We start from the raw sequence: 19,325 nt of genomic DNA on the forward strand, positions 1-19,325 counted from the left end.
GCATGATTGAAAAATCATTCTTATAAAACACAAGCAGAAAAACCTTGCCTGAGTTTACATCAGAAGTTCTCTATATTTTGTAATACTTGCTGGGTGAAGTCTTCAAGACTAACCCTTGACAAAGATGCACAAACAGGCCTCACCTTCCTTCCACAATGACCGCCTCTGTGGTGTAGTGGTTAGAGCGTCCGCCCGGAGAGCAGAAGGTCGCAGGTTCAATCCCCGACCCGTCATACCTAAAGACGTTAAAATATGGTACTTGTTGGTCCCTGCCTGGCGCTCGGCATTAATGGGTACAACAAGGACTGGTCGGCTCGGAGTCAGTATAATGTGTCTGAGTGGGGTATTCATGCTTCACTGTGGCATGGTATCTGAGTGGGCTAGCACTATAAAACCAGCTTAAGTCTGGGCTAGTACAAGCAGTCGCACATACACATACACATGCATGCACGTCGTCATATGAGCAAAATATTCTCAAGCACGACATTAAACCCAATTTCACCTCACCTCCTTCCACAAACACTGGCCGTCGCGCCGGTACAGCGCGAGTGAAGTGACAGTGTCAAATGGGTCAACACTCAGTATTCATAATCAGGGACCAGTGAGTTTCATTGCTGCTTTATTTCTAGTGCATCAGATTATGCTGACAACTTGATCACTAGATCATGGCCGCTGTATATTTTTGAATGAAATGTGATCGCAGTCCCATACAGACATGATCCGAGCCAAGGCTGCTGATCTGTCAGTACATTAGAGTCAGCGCCTGTTGGCACTGATTTCCTGGTAAACAGCATTGTGCTAATTGTGTCGGCACTAACCATGACGATACCGATATGTAATGAGAGATAATGCAGTTTACATCTGTCAAATATTTACTCAGGTAGTGATAGGGAGCTATGGCTCTTTATATCAGACAATATCACAGCATGCTGCAGTATTGGCTGCACACTTGGGTGATATAGATTGTTATAACCATGTAGGTGTTGGCTAGATGCCATGTCCCAGCATCAGGCAGGAGAAAGTGTTTCATTGATTGGCCAACACTTCGCCGACCTTACTGTCAATTATTTATAAATAAAGCCACGTCAGTGACTGTTTTAGTTTTGTTATCAAGCCCATTAAATATTTACTTGTGTTGGAAAAAATAATTGTATTTAAATTTGTTGTTTGTTTGTTGTTTAATGCCACACTCAGCAATATCCAAGCTATTTGACAGCAATCTGTAAATGATGTAGTCCCCATTAGTGGCTTCTTATGACAAGTACTCATCTCTCATAACCAATTCTAGCCTGGTTCTGTCGCTGTTAAGTGATGAAACTTTAAAAAAATATGTGTACAGTGAAACCCGGATATGTAAAACTCAAAGAGTCCATGGCAAAAGTTGCCACTTATCCGTATTGCCACTTATCCATCCAAGCAAATTGTATCACATTTCCAAGTAAAGTAAATAGACATCGTATCCCCATTGTATACATACATATATACAATTTTTAATATCAACATTCATCATTAAAAACCATTTCATATACATGTACATGTAATATCACCTGTTATGATGTCACGAATTTGAACAGCAAATCAGCATCACACTGTCGTTTCACTATCGGGTTACACTAAAAGCTTTTGAGAATATCACATGGAAAATGAGTCAACTATAAGAAGTCCTTGATACATGTCTGCTTGGCTTTTAACAACATTTCAAGTCCTTTTCTCTGACATAATTTGCTGGCATAGAGAATCCTGTCAACACTGTTGTTCCATCAGACAGTGACGACCCAAACTGTCTGATAACTTCAAGGGCAGGTTTACTTAAACGGAATTGCCACTTATTCGATTTTACTTATCCATCATGAAATAATAATAAATACTGAAGGCTATTGCTGGGACCGGAGAAAAAGGTTCACTTATCCGGGGTTGCCACTTATCAGTAGTTTACTTATCGGGCTTTCACTGTATGTATATAGGTTTGGCTTTAGCCAGCACAAATGAAGGAACTAGGGTTTGACTTTTAATGAGTGTTTACTTTTTCCGTTTGAACATTAAATGTCTGATAACATCTTTAACTTGTATAAATGTGACAGGCAGAGCTTGAGCTGTTATTCTTCAGCCTGTGAATGATGAAAAGCAGTGTTTCAGTAAGCCCATTATCTGCAAAGCAATTTTAATTTTGGTAGTGCGAAAGAAGAATGTCCTTTCGAAAGAGTTAAAATCATGGAATTGCTGTATTGACATGAATTTCTAGCAAGCTGGTTGGGTCTCCTAATCCCAAGGAAGTAAGGCCATTCACCCCACTCATTGGTGGTGGTAGCAGCAAACATGTCATCTGTTGGCTTCCTGTATACATGTACACTATACAGAAGGAGTTGGAGAACAGCAGTATCTTTCATATTATTGTAATTAATCTGTCATGGTGATATATGAAAGAATCCAGAGTTCCTTTTCTTGTGAGTGGTATGGAATGTGAGCCTACATGGCTCTGTTGCCTGAGTATCTCATGGAGTAAATCAAGCTGTCATTGATGTAGATGGCATCTTGAACTGACTGTGGCAGACCCTTGTCATGAATAATAGTAGTTGTGTGGGAATCAATATAGCTCTGCTAGGAATCTCCCCACATGCTCCTTGCAAGAAAACCATACCGTTTGCTGAACAAGATCAGGTCCAAGTTGATATAAGTTTTCTTGATATTTGATCTTAAACTGTTTTGATAGAAGTGAAATTGGCTCATGAAGGGCTGCCACAAGTACACAGATGTTAATGAAACCCTCTGGCTTGCTTGCTTGTTGAAGACATTGTTACAGTTCACACACAGAACAGGCATGGAGCGCATCAGTAACTACACTTGGCTAGTCTTGTAACAGTGAGATACATAGAGGACACTAAACGGCCTTCCATGTACTACCAGTTTTATTAAACGAGTTAATGATTTGGTATCAAAAAGCGAAAGTGGCATTTCACAGAAGCAAGATTAGTATTCTGTTTATTACTCTCCAACATAAATTGATAGAAACTGCCTACAGTGTGATGACTCAGCTTTCTGCAAGTCAAGCAAGGTCTAATACCATTGTGACAGAGGTATTAGCATTGTGACGTCATAACTGTAAACCATTATGATGTCATAAGTGTGTCATACTAGTGTAATATTGACGTAAAAATATTACACTGCAGTATCTTCCATGGGAGAGTCATAATGTTAAATATCAATCATTCATGCGACATAGATCCACGGAATTTCTAATGTTGGGGAGGCACTGGTAGAAGTTCAGCAGCTGAGGTTCCCTCCTGGATCTGGTACCCCGATCGGATCTGACCCTGATTGACACACAAGTCACTTACTGCATCACACAGCACCAGGGCTTACATCACTGGTTTAGTGTTTTCATATCACGCTCACTCACAATGAAGGAATTAGTTTGATTCTGCATATACTGACAGTGTGTGAAGCCATTTTTGGTGTCATCCGTCTGTGATACTGATGGATATAGACATATATTGCTATGAACCTACTCACTGACTTTTGTCCTTGCTGTTGCAGAGGTGGTGCGAGCTTTCACCCACGTCATCAACCACGGCTGGGCCATGTACTGGGGTACATCGCGGTGGAGCCCCATGGAGATCATGGTGGGTGTTTCTTGGTCATAACTGTCAGGAAAAGTATTGCTGCACTTCCAGGTTAAAAACAATTGTATCCTTATGACTTTGTTTAAACATGGATTCCAAGTGAAAACAGGCCCCCAGTAGTTGGTACAAGGTGATTAGAACAGGCCACCAGTATCTTTCTGGTCTTTAGGTGACTTAGGCGTTTAACGGGTGTTCCATGTCTTAAAGTTATTGAATGCAACTGTATAAATGTTATACTTGCTGCAGGGTTCTGGGCAAGCATAGCCTCACTTCATAATAAAACCAATTTTAGATATTCCATCACCTTTTAGCCATGATTGCCATGTAAAACCAAAGTCAGCGTGTCCTGTATGGAGCCCAGCAAGATATTTTATAACACTTCAATCAATAGCATACAGGGCCATGTTTGATGTTCACAAGATCTCAGCCTTCTGATTTCTTTGTTTTCATAAAATCTTGACTCTAGTAGTCGACCCAGTTAAAAATATTTTATATGAAAGTCTACTGTGTCGACTGAGCAGTGTGAAGCACTGTGGATGTTTCCACCACCACTGAAGCTCTGTGTGTTGTGTCAACTGAGTAGTGTGAAGCACTGTGGATGTATCCACCACCACTGAAGCTCTGTGTGTTGTGTCAACTGAGCAGTGTGAAGCACTGTGGATGTTTCCACCACCACTGAAGCTCTGTGTGTTGTGTCAACTGAGCAGTGTGAAGCACTGTGGATGTATCCACCACCACTGAAGTTGTGTGTGTTGTGTTGTAGGAGGCGTACTCGGTGGCGCGGCAGTTCAACCTGATTCCCCCAGTAGCCGAGCAGGCGGAGTACCATCTGTTCCAGAGGGAGAAGGTGGAAATACAAATGCCAGAACTTTATCATAAAATAGGTGGGTGTGGGACAGGACACTCAGGGGTTGGGGAGCGTCTCATGTTAAAAGTTGGATCTTACGGTAACTGTGAGGGTCTAAAGTTAACTGGGAAATGTCTAATGTTAACAATTATGTAAAAAGTTATTGTTACAGTTCATTGTTATAAGTATGTCTAATGTTAACCAATAGGGCCTAATGTTAACTTGCAGCATCTAATGTTATCGAGGAGGGTCTAATGTTAACTGGCAGTTAACTGGGAAATGTCTAATGTTAACAATTATGTAAAAAGTTATTGTTACAGTTCATTGTTATGAGTATGTCTAATGTTAACCAGTAGGGTCTAATGTTAACTTGCAGCATCTAATGTTATCGAGGAGGGTCTAATGTTAATTGCAGCGTCTAATGTTATTGGAGAGGGTCTAATGTTAATGGCAGTGTCTAATGTTTTCGGGGAGGGTCTAATGTTAATGGCAGCGTCTAATGTTATCGGGGAGGGTCTAATGTTAATGGCAGCATCTAACGTTATTGGAGAGGGTCTAATGATAACAATGAGTGGCCACACTGTGATAGTGTTGACAGTGTGATTCACTGCTTGTACTAGGTATCGGGACTGTGACATGGTCCCCCCTTGCCAGTGGGATCCTCACAGGGAAATACGATGATGGTGTTCCTATCTACTCCAGGGCTGCTCTCAAGGTCAGTATGACTGCTCAGATCCTGGTAACAACCTTAGGATGTCTCAATAACTTCCAATATTTCTTTCTGAAAAATAATTTGTTCCAGAAAATATTGAAAAAAGTTATTTTACTTCAGGTTATCCCCTCCCATCATTACTCCCAGTTAAAGAGAACCATCTCTTCACACCTCAGATTTCGGCTTTTATTTCTCCATCTGAGTGTTTTGTTCTGCTGTTTCCAGGGCTACAGCTGGTTGAAGGATAAGGTCCTGAGCGAGGATGGACGACGACAGCAAGCCAAACTGAGAGAGGTGGCAGTGATTGCCGACAGACTGGGCTGTTCTATAGCACAGCTCGCCATAGGTGGGAATCCCCGCTGTCCTAGACATTGGCTTAAAGGGGGACTTAGCTCAGGTCAACTGGCAGTCCCAGCAAGTTGGATTGAACTATATCAAAACACAGTAAAGTTTGTAAATTCAAATTTAATGTTCAAGTCACATCAGTCAGACTAACATAATCCCCAAAGTATCCTTCCTTGTATATTAATTACAACATGTAGACTGGGCTACGCATCTTGGAGCACAGTCCCCCTTTAACATATGTATAAAATCTAGCATATTATTACATCTCATAGGGGGTTTTATCAAGACTTCAGTGAAGTTGACTATTATATCAGATGCTTGATGGGCATTTAGAAGTTGGAAGGTAACATAACAATGTATGGTATGGATTTACAACTTCTTTAATGTTTACAACACAACGTTTCTGGGCTACTTCTTGCTCCTTCTTGCCCCTTCATCAGGTGAATATATTTATGAAAAGCTTCTCCAATAAGACCAAATTTTAGAGACAGGGAACGCCATATATTTGTATAAAGTCATGTGCTTGTCATAATGTACATGATAATGATTGTCTCTTTCCTGAACATGTCACTTATAAGATCTGTGAAAAATAGTTCCATAGACTGAAATCACTGTAAAAAGACGCCTATGGGGTCTCGGGTCAGAATACGTCCACTGAACTCTACTTCTTGGAAAGCGATTGAATTGTATCAGGGAGTCAGGTGATTTGGTTTATTTGGAAATCAAACTTCCAAGGATATTGCTCGTAATGTTAAACACCTCACCATTTCAACAGAATCTCGAAATATCAGGATTATAACAAAGTTAGCTGCATGTGTGAAAATATTTAAGTGAAAACAAGCCATTATGGTGACACAGAATATTTCATACAACAATGATCTTGTGGACCACACTACCCAAGTGAACTTTTTCATTATTGCAGGATTACTGATCTTGATTACTTGTGATAAGAGCCTTTAATTATGTCCTCAATTCATACTGAACATGATTACACTGACTTCAACACTGGACTGATGGGAAGTAACAAATTAATTTATATTATGTGAACTGGTTTCATGTTATGCCTGCCCGCGGATCCAACCCAATGCCTGTTTTCTCGTCTCCAGCGTGGTGTGTTAAGAGTGAGAATGTTCACTGTGTCCTGCTCGGAGCTTCCAATGTTGATCAGTTGTATGAAGACATCCAGGCCCTACAGGTAAGAGTTATCTCCCTTTGCTTGGTGGGGCGCCCACTTCAGCTGTGTGTGGTTCACTGCATGTACTTTCTTTGCCGTTCACAAGCTAATGACACTGCTAAGCTGATCACGTGGACTACATCAGTTCTTGCTTATTTGAAACTGCACAAATTGCAAGCCTGTGAGTAATTGTCAATGACTTGTAGAGTTTTTACTAGTTGACTTTTATAGAACCAGGGAAATAAGTCATTTACAGTTAGCTGAAAGCAGTTTGCCAGCTATACGAACCATTTCTTTAGCAATGTTTATTGTAAGAAGGAACAAAATTTGTCAAGACTTTTTTTACACTATTTCTGATCACTTTTTCAAATTATTTTTTTTGAACGTTTACTTTTAGATATTTTTAGTATTCTTTCCAAAAGTAATTGTTTATCCTCATTTCAAATGGCAGAAATTGCATGAATTGGAATTGGAAATTGAATATCCATTTTGTCAAGGCAATGCTTTCATGATTTCTATCAGTCTCTGTAATATAATGTATGGGACAGTTCCCTGGTTCTGGGATTTCAAGTGTATTTTTGCATTTGTTTGAATTGTGGTTACTGTGAGTCATGTCCTCATGAAGTTATTTCTACTGCAGTGTTTCCGACACTTGTTACTATAGATCATGTCAACAATGGCTTACCTTCAACTTTAGTGCTACGACGTCATTATTTGTATGAACATTTTAGAAATACTTTGAAACCCACACTCTGGCACAGCGATGACTAACATAACATCACTGCCACAGGCTAATTTGCATATCACGTGACCGGACTTTTCTCTTGTTTGTAATCAAACGCGCATATTCATAATAAGAAGAGACTGGACTCACGAGAGCTTTTCGGCGCTCTCTTCATAATGTTTTACATTGTTACATATATATTCTTCCACAACTGCGACAGTTAGGTCTATGACAGTACATATTTAGATATCAAACTGGCTGCATCGTTTGCTCTCCGTCGGCTTCGATGACTGCACGTGGAGCCGTACAACCTATGTAAACAAAGGATCGCTACGCAAATCGAAATAGTGTTACATGTTTTTGGATATTTTCTCAGTGAAACTAAACCATTCTATTAAAGATGTTTAGTTAGATGTGTAGACTCGTCAAAAATAAAAGAGTAAAAGAAATCTGTACATTATATTGAATGGACATTGCAAGATGTGACGAATCGTCACATTTTTCTGGCCTGTGGCAGAGGTAATATGCTGGCTTGCCGCGTGGAACTCTGGGTAGGAGAGTGTTTGAAACCTTGTGACTTCCTTCACAGAAAGCATTGTTTGTCCTGTCTAATATTCTCCCATTTTCATTTACTGTAAATTTGTATCTAAATCCGACTTTCTGGTTCTGCTCTGTTGTGAGCCCATGAATCTATCAAATTCAATTATTAAAGGAGAAGTGGGTAGCTATTACCTGAAACCAGTTTTCCCCCATCTCTGTTGTAAAAAATGAATGATTCAGTAAAATATTTTTATATAATTCTATGGTGAAATATATAATGTTACCATGGTTGGAAAGTGACCAGGTTTCAAGATATTGGTATTTAGGAACTGAATAACTAACATTCCCTCTGTATCCTGAACATAGCTGCCTTTCCTCCACACTAACACTGTCAAGCGGCTAGTCATTGTTCGGCTTATTAATCTCAACATCGGATTTGTTTAATCACTTTTTCCATTTTTTGCCCTTGCCAGTTTGTCCCTAAAATCACGTTGGAAATTCAAGAGCGTTTGGACACTGTACTTAATAACAAACCCCTACCAAGGTCACCGCCAGGGTCGCAGCGGTGTACATTGTCGTGGTAACAGAACATTTACATTACCCTTGTAACTGCCCATGTGGCCAGTTAAAGACAGGAATCAGAAGCGTTGTTGCATGAGACACAAGCTTGTCCGTGGAACAGATTCCTTGGTTTGAAGTGCAGGGACATCTGTCTGATACAGATTGTATGTTGTCCATTCTTATACTGACTCTTTGTCACTTTTAGTCCAGTTATCTTAAATAGTCTTAGTCATATTTAAATGTATTTTATGCATATTAAAAGGGAATAGGATCAAAATGTGCCCTGAATCCAACATCTGTTTATAAGATCCAGGTCTTGATTGCCTTTCTTTGGCTTGTTCTCCCAGTACCATATCTTGTAGATTTCTCAAAAGTGATAAGGCAAGATCAATTTTATTTCTTGTTTTACGGATTTTTGTCCTCAGAAAACCTAAAGGCAGGAGGAAAAAAATCAAAATCAAAATCACTAGTCAAAGTAATGTTCCTTTTAAATACTAATTTTTTTTTTACTTTTGGCAATTTATGAAGTGTATATGGGGCAAAAAACAATCTAAATACATTTTCTTGCACATTTACATTTTTGGCCACTAAAAATATTAAAATTTTATTTTTTGAGCTGGGAAAATTAATTTATATTTTATTCTTATTCTTGAAAAAATACGACCGGTGGATCCGTAAAGCAAGAAATAAAATTGGTCTGGCCTAAACATCTAAATGCAGACATCCCCTTGGGTTTTCCACTCACTTACATGCTAAAGGTGACAGGTTATAAAATAACTGAAATATGTTTGAAAGAGGGTTTTATCCTAGCCCACCACAGTGATAAACAAAAGCTACATAGAATTACAAGATCCCTTGTGATCTAATGTTGTGATCAAAAGGTAGATGAATCACTAACATTTATTCCTGAGAGAAATTAATGCCTAACATAAATTCACAAGGGAGATAATCCCCAATATCAATTCACAAGGAAGATAATTCTCCATATCAATTCACGAGGGAGATGATTTTATAACATAACTCACAAGGGAGATAATTCCCTGGCATTGATTCACAGGGGAGATAACTCCCTGACATTAATTGATAAGAGAAATTAGTTCCAAACATTATGACTCATGGAAAAGCACCCCTCTTTCCCTTATATTCTTACTCTGCCAATTACATGAAAGTGTGAAATGAAATACTGTAATATTGAACTGTCAGATAAAGAAAATGATGTAGCTTGGGGAAGAGTATTCAATATTACCATCATTTGTTTGTAAACTTAATGATGTACAACCTTAAACTCCAAACATGATTGTGTCCAGGTATCACTGTGGGGAGCTGTGACTGGGGGCAGAAATAGTAGGTAGATCTTTGGAAAAAACAGGCTAGTGCTTTGAGGAACTTGTAACATATATTTAGAAGGGAGATAAAAACAGAACATTGCTTCAAAGAAGAGATTTATTCAAAACAGAGATACTCCCCAATCATAAATCCACAAGGAAGATAAGTACATAGCTTTGGTCGGTTTGTTGTTTAACGCCGCACTCAGCAATATTCCAGCTATCTTGCAGCCTTCTGTAAAGAATGGAGTCTGGACCAGCATATTCAGCAATCAACAGCATGAGCATTGACCTACGAAACTGGCATATGGTGACATGTGTCAACCAATTCAGTGAGTCTGACCACCTGATCCCCTCCTATGTCAAGCATGGGTTGCTGAAGACCAATTCTAACCCATATCTTCATGGGTGTAATGCACAGGGAAGATTGATCACAAACATTAATTCATAAGTGAGATATGTACAGCATTAATTCACAAGGGAAATTAATCTCTTATTCTAGATGTGTATAAGTTGGTTAACTCAAGAGACATCAAATTAATCCTTTGCATTTATACTTGAAGTCTGCAATTCATGAGGCATGTGGTGTCCTTCACAGGCATACGAATCATGTCTCAGTGATGCTACCACAGGTGGGAAGGAAGTAGAAGGTTAATATTACTTACACTACAGTCCGTTTGGCTCAAAAGCGGACCGATGAATTGCAATCTAACTCGAAAACTAATAAACATAACATACTCAATGAAATGCTGATCATAATCAAAACATCATACCCACTCTGTGAGGTTTTTGCAGAATTTTTGTCCTAAAAATTAAAAAGTTGTTTAACAATCTATCATTAAAATATTGACACAGTTCACTATTTGTTACGAGGGACAAGTGCAGAGAAAGGGACAGCCAGGTGTGAGAGAAGCACGTTCACAGACAAAGTTATTTATTCATTAACCTGTGCTGTGCCGTCTCCATCTGTTCTCGAACATCTGGCTGTCCCTTTCTCTGCACTCCTCCCTCATAACAATAGTGAACTGTGTCAATATTTTAATGATAGATTGTTAAACAACTTTTTTATATTTAGGATAAAAATTCTGCAAAAACCTCACAGAGTTGGTATGATGTTTTGATTATGATCAGCGTTTCATTGAGTATTTTATGTTTATTAGTTTTCGAGTTAGACTGCAATTCATCGGTCCGCTTTTTAGCCAAACTGACTATACCTGGTACCCAGGCAGCTTCTGCTGGTTGTAAGAGGAGACTAAACGGGGCAGACTGAGTGATTTGGTTAATACCATATCATCATACTTTCATCAGGCTTTGCTCATAACGCCAATCCGCAGTTTGTCTGATCCAGACTTGATCATTTACAGGCTGCTCTTAAAAACAGGTATTTTTGCGTAAGACGGAAAACAACAAATTATGCTTACCTTGAAACTAGTTTGACAAACTCTGCTCTTGTACTGATATATATCGCTTGAAAATATTTATCTAAAGCTTTTTCACAAATCAGAAGTACTCCTTTTGTAGTAGTTTAAGTAATGCTGAATTTGGCATTGGATTTAATCACTGATAATTTAGTATGATTTGTTTTAGTAGATACTGGATATTAGTACATGATATTGATAGTGAATAAAATGATGTGATAATTATTTCACAGATGATTGATTTAAAGGAGGAACACATTCCCTGTTCTCATACCCTTCCCAGTGTGGACATAGAGTTAATGTTAAATATTGAAACACATACTTATGTTGAGGGTAATTGTTAAGTTTGACTTTATGATTGATATACAGACAAATAAGAGGATATTAAACCCAAGCCTGGCCCATCTTGAACACAAGTACGGCAATTTATAGATAATATATTAGACAGAAGTTCATGTATTTGTCATGGATTAACAAGCACCCCTGTAGGTCAAACCAGGAAATCTGTGACTCGACAAGAATCAAATGTGACAGCTCTGAGCGCCTCTGCAATACGATCATGATTAAGACGACATAAGCAGTCATATTAATGTGCTTATTGCACAGAGGCATGTGTGCACGTCATGTACTACAGAACTGTATACTAGACATATAGTACAAGTCAATAATGGATCAAACATGATTCAACATCTTAGTATCTTAGCAAAGACAGGCATGCTTATTCAGTACCAGTTCTTTTTATAAAAAATAATTTTTTCCAAGCATACTTTAAGTGTTCATGCCTTAGATACTTTAATGAAGGAATTCTTTTAAGAGCATGAGTTCTATCTCTGTCCTACAGTGCGTCATGACATCCATCTTGTGTTGTCTCATGTTTCAGCTTGGAATGCGAACATGACATACAAGAGACAGTTGTATGAAATGTACAGGGTACATGTTGCTTTTCTTTCTTGTAAATATGGTCGATCCCCTCTCGGTGTAGTGCACATCTGCCTCTGGGTATGTCGCTGTGTTTGTACCTCTGCTGCAGTCCGTGGCGTTACTGTTCTGGTTGTGTTACTCCATTACTCTCGTAGCTTCTCTCTGTGCCATTTCAAAGCGTAATAAATAAACATTGCACACATGATTATAGGCCCCTTGATTCCATAATAAACAAACAAACGTTTTGACAAACAACACACATGTGAATATTGACTGCATGATTCCATTATACACAACGAGATCTGAATATTGATTCCTTGATTACTCCCATAATAAACACACAATTATTTCATTCCATTTTGAACCAAAAACCCCAAAAGAACCATGTGAACACTGATTTCCTGATTTCATTATAAACAAACAATAAAATGTGAATATTGATTCCTTGATTCCATTATAAACAAATATTCATTAATATCAATTCTTTGATTCCATCTTGAATAAACAACACATATCTGAATATTGATTCCTTGATTTCTATTATGAACAAGAACACACATGGGAATATCAATTTCTTGATTGCATTATCAACAAAGAACACGCATGGGAATATCAATTTCTTGATGGCATTATCAACAAAGAACACATGGAATATCAATTCCTTGATTGCATTATCAACAAAGAACACACATAGGAATATCAATTTCTTGATGGCATTATCAACAAAGAACACATGGAATATCAATTCCTTGATTGCATTATCAACAAAGAACACACATAGGAATATCAATTTCTTGATTGCATTATCAACAAAGAACACACATGGGAATATCAATTTCTTGATGGCATTATCAACAAAGAACACACATGGGAATATCAATTTCTTGATGGCATTATCAACAAAGAACACACATGGAATATCAATTTCTTGATTGCATTATCAACAAAGAACACACAGGAATATCAATTTCTTGATGGCAATATCATGGAATATCAATTTCTTGATGGCATTATCAACAAAGAACACACATGGAATATCAATTTCTTTGCATTGCATTATCAACAAAGAACATTACACATGGGAATATCAATTTCTTGATTGCATTATCAACAAAGAACACACATGGAATATCAATTTCTTGATTGCATTATCAACAAAGAACACACATGGGAATATCAATTTCTTGATTGCATTATCAACAAAGAACACACATGGGAATATCAATTTCTTGATTGCATTATCAACAAAGAACACACATGGGAATATCAATTCTTGACTGCATTATCAACAAAGAACACACATGGGAATATCAATTTCTTGATGGCATGACTGCAATTGATTCAAAGAACACACATGGGAATATCAATTTCTTGATTGCATTATCAACAAAGAACACACATGGGAATATCAATTTCTTGATTGCATTATCAACAAAGAACACACATAGAATATCAATTTCTTGATGGCATTATCAACAAAGAACACACATGGGAATATCAATTTCTTGATGGCATTATCAACAAAAAGAACACATGGGAATATCAATTTCTTGATTGCATTATCAACAAAGAACACACATGGGAATATCAATTTCTTGATTGCATTATCAACAAAGAACACACATGGGAATATCAATTTCTTGATGGCATTATCAACAAAGAACACACATGGGAATATCAATTTCTTGATGGCATTATCAACAAAGAACACACATGGGAATATCAATTTCTTGATTGCATTATCAACAAAGAACACACATGGGAATATCAATTTCTTGATTGCATTATCAACAAAGAACACACATGGAATATCAATTTCTTGATTGCATTATCAACAAAGAACACACATGGGAATATCAATTTCTTGATTGCATTATCAACAAAGAACACACATGGGAATATCAATTTCTTGATTGCATCAACAAAAAGAACACATGGGAATATCAATTTCTTGATTGCATTATCAACAAAGAACACACATGGGAATATCAATTTCTTGATGGCATTATCAACAAAGAACACACATGGGAATATCAATTTCTTGATTGCATTATCAACAAAGAACACACATGGGAATATCAATTTCTTGATTGCATTATCAACAAAGAACACACATGGGAATATCAATTTCTTGATTGCATTATCAACAAAGAACACACATGGGAATATCAATTTCTTGATGGCATTATCAACAAAGAACACACATGGAATATCAATTCTTGATTGCATTATCAACAAAGAACACATGGGAATATCAATTTCTTGATTGCATTATCAACAAAGAACACACATGGGAATATCAATTTCTTGATGGCATTATCAACAAAGAACACACATGGGAATATCAATTTCTTGATTGCATTATCAACAAAGAACACACATGGGAATATCAATTTCTTGATTGCATTATCAACAAAGAACACACATGGGAATATCAATTTCTTGATTGCATTATCAACAAAGAACACACATGGGAATATCAATTTCTTGATTGCATTATCAACAAAGAACACACATGGGAATATCAATTTCTTGATGGCATTATCAACAAAGAACACACATGGGAATATCAATTTCTTGATGGCATTATCAACAAAGAACACACATGGGAATATCAATTTCTTGATTGCATTATCAACAAAGAACACACATGGGAATATCAATATCAATTTCTTGATGGCATTATCAACAAAGAACACACATGGGAATATCAATTTCTTGATTGAATATCAATTTCTTGATTGCATTATCAACAAAGAACACACATGGGAATATCAATTTCTTGATTGCATTATCAACAACACAATGGGAATATCAATTTCTTGACACACATGGGAATATCAATTTCTTGATTGCATTATCAACAAAGAACACACATGGGAATATCAATTTCTTGATTGCATTATCAACAAAGAACACACATGGGAATATCAATTTCTTGATTGCATTATCAACAAAGAACACACATGGGAATATCAATTTCTTGATTGCATTATCAACAAAGAACACACATGGGAATATCAATTTCTTGATTGCATTATCAACAAAGAACACACATGGGAATATCAATTTCTTGATTGCATTATCAACAAAGAACACACATGGGAATATCAATTTCTTGATTGCATTATCAACAAAGAACACACATGGGAATATCAATTTCTTGATTGCATTATCAACAAAGAACACACATGGAATATCAATTTCTTGATGGCATTATCAACAAAGAACACACATTAGAATATCAATTTCTTGATTGCATTATGAACAAAGAAATCAAATTCTTGATGGCATTATCAACAAAGAACACACATGGGAATATCAATTTCTTGATGGCATTATCAACAAAGAACACACATGGGAATATCAATTTCTTGATGGCATTATCAACAAAAGAACACACATGGGAATATCAATTTCTTGATGGCATTATCAACAAAAAGAACACACATGGGAATATCAATTTCTTGATTGCATTATCAACAAAGAACACACATGGGAATATCAATTTCTTGATTGCATTATGAACAAAGAACACACATGGGAATATCAATTTCTTGATTGCATTATCAACAAAGAACACACATGGGAATATCAATTTCTTTAATTGCATTATGAACAAAGAACACACATGGGAATATCAATTTCTTGATTGCATTATCAACAAAGAACACACATGGGAATATCAATTTCTTGATTGCATTATCAACAAAGAACACACATGGGAATATCAATTTCTTGATTGCATTATCAACAAAGAACACACATGGGAATATCAATTTCTTGATGGCATTATCAACAAACAACACACTCATGAATATCAATTTCTTGATGGCATTATCAACAAAGAACACACATGGGAATATCAATTTCTTGATTGCATTATCAACAAAGAACACACATGGGAATATCAATTTCTTGATTGCATTATCAACAAAGAACACACATGGGAATATCAATTTCTTGATTGCATTATCAACAAAGAACACACATGGGAATATCAATTTCTTGATGGCATTATCAACAAAGAACACACATGGGAATATCAATTTCTTCAATGGCATTAACAAACAAACAACACATGGGAATATCAATTTCTTGATTGCATTATCAACAAAGAACACACATGGGAATATCAATTTCTTGATTGCATTATCAACAAAGAACACACATGGGAATATCAATTTCTTGATGGCATTATCAACAAAGAACACACATGGGAATATCATTTCTTGATTGCATTATCAACAAAGAACACACATGGGAATATCAATTTCTTGATGGCTTTATCAACAAAGAACACACATGGGAATATCAAATTCTTGATGGCATTATCAACAAAGAACACACATACAAATATCAATTTCTTGATGGCATTATCAACAAAGAACACATTAGGAATATCAATTTCTTGATGGCATTATCAACAAAGAACACACATGGGAATATCAATTTCTTGATGGCATTATCAACAAAGAACACACATGGGAATATCAATTTCTTGATGGCATTATGAACAAAGAACACACATAGGAATATCAATTTCTTGATGGCATTATCAACAAAGAACACACATGGGAATATCAATGGGAAGTATCGAATATCAATTCTTGATTGCATTATCAACAAAGAACACACATGGGAATATCAATTTCTTGATTGCATTATCAACAAAGAAAACACATAAGAATATCAATTTCTTGATTGCATTATCAACAAAGAACACACATGGGAATATCAATTTCTTGATGGCATTATCAACAAAGAACACACATGGGAGTATTGATCAGACCACTGTGAACAGTGGTGTATCTAGAATGTTTTGAATGGTGATGTACATTGACTTTAACGTTTGGTTGGGGATGGGTCCAATTCCTCAAATACATGTGTTTTATTAACAAAAAAGAACTGTTTTTTGATTTGTGTCTGTATGTTAATGTCCGGGAGTTGTTGATGAGTCAGTTTCACCAGTATAATGCATTATACTCATGACATGAAAGGTACAAGGTTTCACTATATGTCTTACACACCAATCAAGTGAGCACTATGGGGAATCCAGATAAGTGTATTTTGGATTGTATTAATACATACCATAGTACTGTAGTGCATCTTTGAAACTCAAATTGTTTTTATCTCGAAAGGCAAATATATTCCATTATTTTATGTCAATTGTTTATTATCTTGAGACCATACCAGTATGTGATCGGATGATGAACAATTTTATAAGCTTGAATGTTGATCACTTCCATATTGCAAACTATTTAGCATGCACATATTCAGTAAAGCTAGTTGTACTTGTTAAAAATATTTCTGAGCAAAAGGTCATCCATTAAAATATGGTTTATTATATGCACTTACATGTATGTGTGCGTTGGAAGAGAGATAGTTTGAACACCTCCACTGATACTGTGTGCTCTTCATCTGTAATGTGCAGCGTGTACGGTTTGTACAGATGCCCCACATTAAGCAGTACAAAAACCTCACATTTAGCTGCACAAAACCTCACATTTAGCTGTACAAAAACTCACATTAAGCAGTACAAAACCCCACATTTAGCTTTACAAAAGCTCACATTAAACAGTACAAAACCTCACATTTAGTTGTACATAACCCCACATTTAGCTGTACAAAAACCACACATTTAGCCAAACAAAAACCTCACATTTAGCAAAACAAAAACCTCACATTTAGAAGTGCAAAAACCTCACATTTAGCAATGCCCAAAAACCTCACATTTAGCAGTACTAAACAGACTTGTCCAAATTGCGATTCATGCAGGTCATTTATAAGCATCACCAAATCTATCCACTGACAATGAAGAGTAGTAGTATCAGTATACTGTATATTTAAGTAGTCAATAACACAAGAAGCACAGTGTCTTGTGCATTTGAAAGAACATATAAACTGGTACCACACCAACTTTTGAAATATTGCAAAAGGTGAAAAAAATAGCTGCTGATTTTATTCAACCTTTCTCCATGTACACTCTCCATGTACACAATTCAGAAACTGGAAAAATAAGATATGCATTTGTGAACTATTGTCAATAATAGGGAACGACCATTACATGTCCTGGTTGGGGGCGTGGGACTTTGTAAGCAGTCTTGATAATTATTCAGATTAAGCTGCAAAACAAAATATTTTTTTGATCACAACTGTGTGCCTAAATGTTTAGAAAAGGAACATCTTTTTGTGGTAGAGAATCTTTTTTCTAACCAGTATGATGCGTCATTTTTGGGGTCAATTAATTTTTTGTAAAAAATCCCAGTCCCCAAGATAATGGCCGGTCCCTAATCTAAAGGTAAGGTGGACAGTGTAGACCAAGGCATGACTAAGGAGTTCCCAACCAGTGTTACTAGTCAGTGTTGTAGTTGGCAGTATCATCCAACATCAGCAGTTATCCCCCCTTGCCCCCCTGTGTGTGTGTTGTCGCTAGCGTGGCTCCATACCTCTCCCGCAGTGTCAGTCCCAGCTTCAGTTTCTCCTCCGTGACTGCATCGTCTTCGCTGGCTACAAGCATGCTACCCTGTGTCTTGTGTGCATCCAGTTACTTGTTAGTATCTGCACCATTGCTTAGCAACAAGTTTGTATCAACCATCTACATGTGGAGTAACTGACATATACAACACGTAATTAAAGGGCCACTGATCCAGAGCAATTTCCGTGGACTGGTTGTTGCTTTTGTTATTGTTTTTCTCCTGTGAGTACCCGGATGATATCCCAGAATTCTTGACTGGTTCGTGACCTTTGCTGCGCTACCCGCTTGCGCAATTGATTGTATAATTATAGATTGATCAAGAAAGAGGAATTTTTTTTACTCGATAATATTTCCATCTTCAGAAATTTGATAACAACTGAAAACATTTTTGCCAGTGGTGAATCCAAATGTTAGGACTGAAAAATAACGATGTCAATGTATGTCTTTACATTTTGTCTTATAATCCTAATTAGTTTATTATCATATTTGTATGCATTTTGAAACCTAATAAAATGCATACGATCTACTTATACTTATTGTGAATTTATAACATGACTTTAATATCTAGGCATTTTATAGATTGCCAACGTCGATTATGTATTATTTCACACACGCCTCATTACACTTCACGGCGGAAAAAAATGATTCTGTATAATGCTA

At 36.8% G+C, this 19,325-nt stretch overlaps 1 protein-coding gene across 12 annotated transcripts in view; it reads left to right on the forward strand.

Annotated features, from left to right (window-relative positions):
- Positions 1 to 19,325, forward strand: part of LOC124267811 (voltage-gated potassium channel subunit beta-2-like) — a 161,405-nt gene that overhangs the window by 120,733 nt on the left and 21,347 nt on the right. For 9 of the 12 annotated variants that reach the window (XR_006896132.1, XM_046702806.1, XM_046702809.1 and 6 more), the window contains 5 exons: positions 3,535 to 3,620; positions 4,384 to 4,504; positions 5,088 to 5,182; positions 5,405 to 5,525; positions 6,631 to 6,719. Coding sequence is in view for 11 of the 12 variants with exons in the window: in XM_046702806.1 (XP_046558762.1) it covers positions 3,535 to 3,620; positions 4,384 to 4,504; positions 5,088 to 5,182; positions 5,405 to 5,525; positions 6,631 to 6,719 (512 nt within the window). In the remaining variant the exon portion in view is untranslated. Of the gene's footprint in view, positions 1 to 3,534; positions 3,621 to 4,383; positions 4,505 to 5,087; positions 5,183 to 5,404; positions 5,526 to 6,630; positions 6,720 to 8,435; positions 8,543 to 12,146; positions 12,197 to 19,325 lie in introns of all 12 variants that reach the window. The other 3 variants (XM_046702800.1, XM_046702802.1, XM_046702801.1) reach the window with 1 other exon arrangement.

Source organism: Haliotis rubra, unplaced genomic scaffold (genome assembly GCF_003918875.1).
Source record: "Haliotis rubra isolate DU_JTF1 unplaced genomic scaffold, ASM391887v1 Scf134, whole genome shotgun sequence".
NCBI lineage: Eukaryota > Metazoa > Mollusca > Gastropoda > Lepetellida > Haliotidae > Haliotis > Haliotis rubra.